General features: G+C 70.4%; 1 protein-coding gene across 1 annotated transcript in view; it reads right to left on the bottom strand.

Moving 5' to 3' along the window:
- Positions 1 to 7,483, bottom strand: part of CHLNCDRAFT_51983 (hypothetical protein) — a gene marked incomplete at both ends in the record, with an annotated part of 11,950 nt that overhangs the window by 713 nt on the left and 3,754 nt on the right. The window contains 23 exons of the mRNA XM_005847812.1: positions 120 to 268; positions 480 to 648; positions 848 to 972; positions 1,182 to 1,286; positions 1,533 to 1,649; positions 1,825 to 1,950; positions 2,189 to 2,356; positions 2,543 to 2,644; positions 2,806 to 2,889; positions 3,073 to 3,150; positions 3,395 to 3,489; positions 3,686 to 3,753; positions 3,925 to 4,012; positions 4,239 to 4,485; positions 4,608 to 4,756; positions 4,891 to 4,963; positions 5,083 to 5,358; positions 5,575 to 5,745; positions 5,898 to 6,296; positions 6,504 to 6,719; positions 6,934 to 7,034; positions 7,167 to 7,251; positions 7,345 to 7,432. Coding sequence (XP_005847874.1) covers positions 120 to 268; positions 480 to 648; positions 848 to 972; positions 1,182 to 1,286; positions 1,533 to 1,649; positions 1,825 to 1,950; positions 2,189 to 2,356; positions 2,543 to 2,644; positions 2,806 to 2,889; positions 3,073 to 3,150; positions 3,395 to 3,489; positions 3,686 to 3,753; positions 3,925 to 4,012; positions 4,239 to 4,485; positions 4,608 to 4,756; positions 4,891 to 4,963; positions 5,083 to 5,358; positions 5,575 to 5,745; positions 5,898 to 6,296; positions 6,504 to 6,719; positions 6,934 to 7,034; positions 7,167 to 7,251; positions 7,345 to 7,432 — 3,279 coding nt within the window. The remainder of the gene's footprint in view (positions 1 to 119; positions 269 to 479; positions 649 to 847; positions 973 to 1,181; positions 1,287 to 1,532; positions 1,650 to 1,824; positions 1,951 to 2,188; positions 2,357 to 2,542; positions 2,645 to 2,805; positions 2,890 to 3,072; positions 3,151 to 3,394; positions 3,490 to 3,685; positions 3,754 to 3,924; positions 4,013 to 4,238; positions 4,486 to 4,607; positions 4,757 to 4,890; positions 4,964 to 5,082; positions 5,359 to 5,574; positions 5,746 to 5,897; positions 6,297 to 6,503; positions 6,720 to 6,933; positions 7,035 to 7,166; positions 7,252 to 7,344; positions 7,433 to 7,483) is intronic.

The following is a 7,483-nucleotide window of genomic DNA, read 5'->3' as shown; positions in this document are numbered from 1 at the left end:
GGGCGCCGCTGTGCTCGGCAGGACCCTGGGCTCCCCGCCAGAGCTGCCTGCTGCAGCCCAGCCTGGTCGCGTGATGTGTGGCCCTGGCCCAGGCGCCAGCCGCCCAGCCAGCCGTCCACCCACCGTGCATGCAGTGGTGCTCCGTGTGGGCAAACCAGAAGTTCCAGAGCGCCTCGGCGTCCTTGTCGGGCATGCGCCTGAACCCCTGCTCATCCATCTCCTGCAGCGTCTTGCTGGGGCAGCTGCCGAGGTTGGGCTTCTGGATGTGCTGCAGCGGCAAAGGGGCAGGCAGGGCAGCGCAGAGCAGCGCGAGCACAGGCAATGGTTGGCAGGGCAGGGAGGACGGCACGGCCAAGGGCGTGTGTGTGGGCGCTTGCAGGCGGCAGGGCAGGATTCCAACACCAGCTAGCCCACCGGGCGACGATCAGGCCGCATGCACACAGGGCAGACCTTGGACTGGCAGGCGCCGCCCCACTCACAAAGCGCGTGTTGCGTATGTTGGATGCGCTCTTGATGATCTCTGTGGCCAGCATGATGGTGTTGCGGCGCCTGCCCCCCGCCATCACATCCTTCCCGCGCTGCACGTAGAAGCCCGACAGGTGCCTGCGCCCCGGCTCCTGCTCCTCCAGCTTCTCCTCCACCTCGTTCCTGCAGGTGGCAGCGAGTGTGCGCACGTGTGCGCGTGTGTGGCGCATGTGTGTGTGGTGCATCTGGCTGGAGGGTGGATGCGCCACGTGCTGCGCGCTCTGCCTCGCGCTGCACCCGCAGCCCGCCCAGCCCCTAGCTCCGCAGCCAGCCAGGCGGCGCAATCGGGCAGGCAGCGCAGCCAGGCAGGCCCCGGCCTCACTTGAATGCCAGCGCCGCCTCCCAGGGCAGCCCCCTGTCCAGGCTGAGCTCCACGTGCTGCACCTCGCCGCCAGAGGTGGCGTCCCGGTAGATGGGACGCTTGCTCACTACCTTGCAGCTGCGGCCCTGCAGGCGGGTAGGAAGGGGAGGAGCGACAGGGGCAGGGCCAATGGTCAGGCCGCATGCAGGCGTCAGCGGCCCGGGCTGGCACACAGCCAAGCGCCAGGGGAGAGTCCCGCGCCTGCCGCCCCACCGGCAGCGAGGTGCCCCGTCGCCTCCCTCCCCCGCCCAACGCCCCACCATTGACCCCCCACCGCGTGCCCCCTCCCTCTCACCTTGATGGTCACGATGCCCGAGTCGAACTTGCCCTCCGACTTGAGCTGGGCCACGGTGGCGTCCAGCGTGTCCTGGAAGTACTGGAACAGCAGCTCCTGGTCCACCTGGGGGAGGGCACAAGGAAGGCAGGCAGGAAGAAAGGCAGGCAGCAGTGGGTATGGTGGTGTGTGGGCTTGTGCGTGCGTGCGAGGGCGTGTGCTTGATGTGATGGCTGGGGGTGCCGGCAAGAGCAGGGAGCAGGTCCGAGCCCGGACAAACGGCCGGCACGGCGGCGCATGGCGCTGCGCGGCCTGCCCGCCGCCTGGCTGGCATGCCGGGGCAGGTGTTCTCCTATGCAAGGCCAGGCTCACCATGGGCAGTCCCAGCAGTCGGTTGAGGAAGCGGGGGATCTTGACCTTGGCCTTGGCAGAGGGCACCAAGATGCGCCCCGTCCCCTCGCCACCCTCCTCCAGCACACCGATGCTGAGCTGCAGGGGGCGGGGGCAGGACCGACAGCTGGTTTGCTGAGAGGGGTGCCCTGCGGGCGGGCACACATGCGCCAGCACCGGCACCGGCACCACAGCACGCCCGGCTGTGCCCGCCTGGCCTCCCCCACACCACGACACACCCCTCCCCTGCCCCACCCCAGCCCTTGATCCTCACCAGCTTGGTGCGCATGTACTTGAAGAAGGGAGGGGTGGCCTCCCTGCCAGACCGCTCCATGAGCTCATCCATGCCAGAGGTGTGCAGGAACTCCGACTCAGCCAGCTCTGGCGGCAGCTCGGGCACCTGCAGGGGGACGGCAGGGGAGGGTGGCGGAGGCCAGGATCGCAGGAGGGCGCAGGGCGAGAGCAGGCCGGGGATCCACAACACCTCCCCCCATGGCTAGAAACCAAGTCCCTGGCTTGCAGCTGATGCCAGTCCCTGCCAGCCCCGGCTGGCCACCTCCCCACGCACCCTCCCATGTCCATGCCAGCATCCCCGGCAGCAGCCCCCACCACCCTGTCCCCCCTGCCCCGCCCCCCACCTTGACCCCGGGCATGGGCTTGCTGCCGTGCTCCCCGCAGACGTCCTGCAGCACCCGCAGCAGTGCCTTCTCGCCGTGCGCGTTGTCGATGTCGAAGCCCTTGAGCTCGGAGCCGGCGCCGATGGCGTTACGGTCGCCGCGCAGCAGGGCGCCCAGGGAGGCCAGGCGCTGCGGGGAGGGGCGGCACGGGGCGGTAGCACGGGAGGAGGTGAGGTGGCGGGGCACTGGCGGGCAGCAGGGGCCACACGTGTGCCGAATGGCTGGGTGGCTGCCTGGGCGATGGCACCGTGTCGGGTGGCATGCGTGCGTTTGCGGCGCAGCAGCCACGCAGCCCTGCTGCCCACCCACGCCCACCTTGGCTGCGGCAGAGGCGAAGCGGTACTCCCCGCCCACGGGTACCGTGAGGATGCGGTACAGCGGGGCCGACACCTGGTTGGCGCGGTGGGAGCGGCCAAACTGAAGGAGCGGGGGAGAGGGAGGCGGGGCAGGAGGATGGCAAGGGGTGAGGGACTGGAGGGAGATGAGGTGCGGCACAGCACGGCACCACAGGTCAGCACAGCACACATGGTGCACCAGGGCGCCGCACAGCAGGGCGCGGCAGGCAGCCTGGCCCCCACCTGCTGCACCGCCTTGTCAGCAGACCAGGGCAGCTCCAGGGTGATGTGGCAGCGCCGCCGCTGGTTGCCCACGCGCCGGTCGGCCTGCGCAGGGGGCAGGGGGAGGCGAGGAGGCACGGGGATACCTGGTGAGGAGGGGGACAGCGCCCACAGGCCTGCGCAGCACCGAGCGCAGCCTGCCAGCCCGCCAGCCTGGCCCGCCTCCCTCCCAGGCCCCGCATCGCCTCCCAGCCAGCCTGCCCGCCCACCCCCACCGCGCCCGCCCACCTGCAGCGAGATGCCTGTGGAGGCTGCGTCGCTGATGATGGCCACCAGCTTGCGCCCCTCCATGAACGCCTCCTTCTCCTGCACGGCAGCCAGGGGGCGGGCGGGCAGAGGCAGAGCAGTGGAGCAGGGGCGGGGCCGGAGCTGCTCACAACTGTCGTATGTTCGGGCAGCCAGCGCCACGCCCGGGCGCGATGTTGGCAAGCCCCACAGCAGCGCCCCTCAGATGCGCCAGGCTCTTTCCACTCACAGGCATGTGCACGCCCCTGCCTGCAGCCTGCCGGCCTGCCTGTGCGCCTCTATAGCCACCCCCCAGCAAGCTCACCCGCATGTTGACATCCTTCTGCGGCCCGTCCCCGCCCCGCTGCACGTACATGGCCCGCCCGCTGCCCTCATCCTTGGACACAAAGCCCTTGCGCCCTGCAGGCGGCAGGGTGGGGGGCCAGGCGGGCAGCGCGATCCAGCAAGAGCGTCAGCTGCCTTGACAAGCGGCACGGCTGCTCTGCGGAAGGGGGCAGGCGAGCCTGGCCGGGCGGCTGTGGCGCAGCCGCACAGCACAGCACAGCACAGCACAGCACAGCACAGCGCCTGCGCCACGTCACCCCCTGCCACCCACCCGTCAGCTCCGCCACATGCTGCTCGCCCCCCAGCAACTCGATGAGGTGGTCCAGCGGGTTGGGCGGCCTGCGGCTCGCACAGGGGGTGGGGGAGGCGGGGGGAGGGGGCAGCAGCAACGAGGGGTGAAGGCTGGTGGGAGTGCCAGCAGGGCGCCACCACGCTGCGCTGCCCCAGCCATGGCACAGCACAGACGAGGCATGCCCTCCTGCCACCCGCCCCCCCCCCTTTCTTCCTCACAGCTCCATGGCGTTGACGATGCGCAGCAGCCAGCCCCGCATGCGCAGCAGCTGGAGGGAGATGTCGGCGTTGGGGTCGCCCTCCTGGGCTGCAGGGGGTGGGGTGGGTGGGGTGGTGGTTTGGTTGGCCAGCACAGGGGCCATGTTGGAGCCGGGGAGCGTGGGGGTGCATGGCGCCCCGCCAGCATGCCAGCGGTCCAGCCCACGTCATTTCCGTCCCGTGCCCCCCCGCTGCCCCCGCCCACATCCCTGCTCCTAATGCTGCCGCACTCTGCCCCTGGTCGCCCATCCCCCTACGCGGTTCCTCCCACTCACGCTTGAAGTCCGGGCCCATGCCACCCAGATCAAAGGCGCCCTCCTCGGCCTCGGGCGCCCGCGCCTCTTGCGCCGCCAGCCGCGCCTCCTCCCGTGCCGCCAGCTGCGCCCCCATGCCCGCCGGCAGCTGCATGTCCGCCAGGCCGTGCACCTTGACGGCGTGGCGGTAGCCAGCCACCCCCCTGCTTGTCAGCTGCAGGTTGCGTACGGTTGGGTCGAAAGAGGTGCTGCCCGCGCGCGCCTGCGGCTGCGGGGAGGCAGGGTGGGGCAGGTGGGGAGGAAGTGTGAGGTGGTGATCGGCAGGGTGGTAAGGTAGGAGAGCCAGGTGAGACACCGCCAGATGTTTGGGATGGCAGCGAAATGCGGGACGGCAGCACGACGCAGCTGCCGACAGCGTGAAGCAGGCGGGCGGCAGATGCGACTTGCCTGCTGCCGGTGGCCCAGGCGGGGAGCGCGCTGGGGCGTTGGGGGCGGGCCCTCTGCCGTCTGCTCCTCGAAAGCCTCCAGCTCCAGCTCGGCTGCAAGACCATAAGGAAGGACAGCACAGCACAGCACAGCACAGCACAGCATGCAATCGGTGCTGGGGAGGATCGGCCGTGTGCAGCGGCAGCGGGTGGGGACAAGGGTGCAGGCATGCGCGGCGCCGCCGCACCCGTCCTCAGCTGGCGTTTAGCCGTCTCCAGCCGCCGCTCGGCAGCCAGCAGCTGCATCTTGCTGCCGGCGGTCTGCGGGGAGGGCCAGGGGGACATGCAGCCAGGGCAGGTTGGGTGCAGGGGTGCAGGCGCAGCCCGGTGTGGAGCAGGCCTGCAGCCCTCGCAAGCCCCGTTCCTGTGCAAGAGCACACCTGCGGCGCCACCCGAGGCGCGGAAAGCAAGCCTGCATCGTCTTCGCTGTCCGACAGGCCCGCCGCTGCCGTGCGCTTGTGCAGCCGCCCGTGCTGCTGCTGCTGCTGCTGCTTGGCCGCGCCTCCGGTCTTGCTGTTCTGTGCCGCGGAGCAGCCGGAGCAGAGCCAAGTGGTGGAGCAGGGCAGGCGGCGCAGGCCGGCGCACAGCGTGTGGCAGCCGCGGTCGCATCCGTCGCACAGCATCATGTTTTCCTCGTCGTCCTCACGACCGCAGATCTGCAGTGGAGGAAGAGCAAGCAGCATGGATGCCGGCACAGAGCAGGGCAGGGTCGCATCGCATGGCGGAGGGCCAGCCACGAGGCAGCATGCCTCGCCATGCAGGCACACGGCAGCCTCTGGCCAGAGAGCCAGACCTGCCCTGCCCTTCTACTGCCCCATGCACAGCCACCAATCCCACGTTGAAAACAAAGCAAAACAAGGCAGTTCACACACCATGCACTCAATGTCGTCGTCCAGGGTCAGGTCTATCTCCACAGGCTCCGCCACCAGGCGGAAGGCCAGCGGCGGCTGCCCGCCGGCGCCCGCGCCGCGCGGCGCCAGCGGCGGGCGCGCCGACAGCGGCAGCTCGTCGTCGGAGGAGGAGTCGCTGTCGCCGTCCAGCACCTGAGCGGCGGCAGGGGCAGCAGGGGGTGAGAGGCGCCAGGGGAGGGGAAGCAGCAGCAGGCTTGGGGGCAGGGAGGAGTGAGGAGGGGCGGGAGCTGAGCGCGCACCTGTCCGCGCAAGATGCAAAACTGCCACCAGACAGACATGCTCACCCGGCGGCGCGACGCGGGCGGGCGCTTTGCCGTGTGCCGCTGCGCCGCGTTCTCCTTGCCGCCGTCGCGCTCGTCCTCCGAATCCTCCAGCACAGCCGCCTTGCGCTTGGCGCTGCCGCCGCAGCCGCCGGCCCGTGCAGCCAGCGTCTGCCCCCCCTCCTCGTCGCTGCTGCTGGCCTCCAGGCCTGCCGTGGCGGCAGCCGGCGCGGCCTTGGCCTTGCCGTGCAGCCGCGCCACCGCCGCCTCTGCCGCCGCCACATCCTCCTCCGCCTGCTCCTTCTCCAGGCGCAGGCGGCGCTCCTGGGCCGCCCGCCGCCGCTGCCACTGCTCCAGCTTCTCCTGGTGCGCCCTTTCCACCCATTTGGCCTCCTCCTCCTGCGCTGCTTTCTTCATCTTGAGCTGCAGGGGAGCCGTGGTGGAGAGGGAGGAAGGGTGGCAAGGGAGGCGGCCGGTGGTCAGGCCGGTGGTCAGGGTGTCTGGGCAGGGAGCACAGGGGTCGGAAAGGGAGCCACACGGCTGCCAGGCTATCTGGAAGCAGCAGACGACCAGCGTCCGCCCACACAGGAGCCCAGCTGCCCGCGGATCCCCTGGAGGCCACCCACCCACCCTCATGGCAATGATGGCGTCCTCGCTCTGCCGCTCGCGGCGGTTGACGCGGAAGCCCATGAGCGCGGCGGCGTGCTGCACCTCGCGCCCTTGCGCCTTGGCCGCCACCACCTGGCTGGCGGAGGGCATGTCTCGCCAGGTCTGGATGGCGTTGAACACCTGGTACTCCAGGCTGTCCAGCTCAGCCCGGTCCGCGCCGGCAGTGTCCAGCGGGAACTGCGGTGCATTGAGGTGCCCGTTGCCGGGTGGGTGTGGTGGGTGGGTGTGGTGGGGGTGGTGTGTGAGGCGAGGCACTCGGACGGCGGCGTGTGCATGTGGGTTGGGTTTTGGAGGCAGGGCGGGACGGAGAGGCAGGCGTGTGCGTGTGCGTGTGGTGTGGTGTGGGGGGGCACCAGCACCGAACTGGCGTGCTGTGTACTGCCCCACTCACGTGCCCCCTGATGTACTGCTCCAGGATCATGCGCGGCGCCGACACCAGGTCGTCAAAGTTGTTGCCGCTCGTCTCCTTGAGCAGGTCGGTGTTGGCCTCGCCTGCAGGGAGGGCAGAGGAGGGGGAGGATGGTTTCGTGATGGCAGTGGCAGGGAGGTGCAAAGGGGAGGGCTGGGTGAGGGCAGTGGGCAGGGCACTTGTGCTGGAAGATGGCCGTGAGGCGGGCGCCGCACCTGTGCTCTGCAGGCCGATGACCACCGCCATTCCGTTCTGCATCGCCTCCTTGGCCATGAGGGCGCACGCAGGCACCTTGCTGGCCTGCGGGGCAGAGGGGGAGGGGAGGATTGAGAAGATGAGGAGATGGAGAAGGAGGGCGGTCAGCGTGGCCTCCGCCGCCGCCTGCACGCGCACCATGAGCAGCTGCTTCCAGAAGCGCTGGTTGGCGGACCAGAAGACGCCCTGCAGCTTCTTGAGGCGAGGGTGGCACTGCACAATCTTCCTGCACAACACAGGCGCCGGGNGGGGGGGGGGGGGGGGGGGGGGGGGGGGG

Source organism: Chlorella variabilis (genome assembly GCF_000147415.1).
Source record: "Chlorella variabilis unplaced genomic scaffold CHLNCscaffold_9, whole genome shotgun sequence".
In the NCBI taxonomy this organism is placed as follows: Eukaryota; Viridiplantae; Chlorophyta; class Trebouxiophyceae; order Chlorellales; family Chlorellaceae; genus Chlorella; species Chlorella variabilis.
Note: the sequence above shows the minus strand (reverse complement) of the source record. Positions and strands in the feature narration are given on the sequence as shown.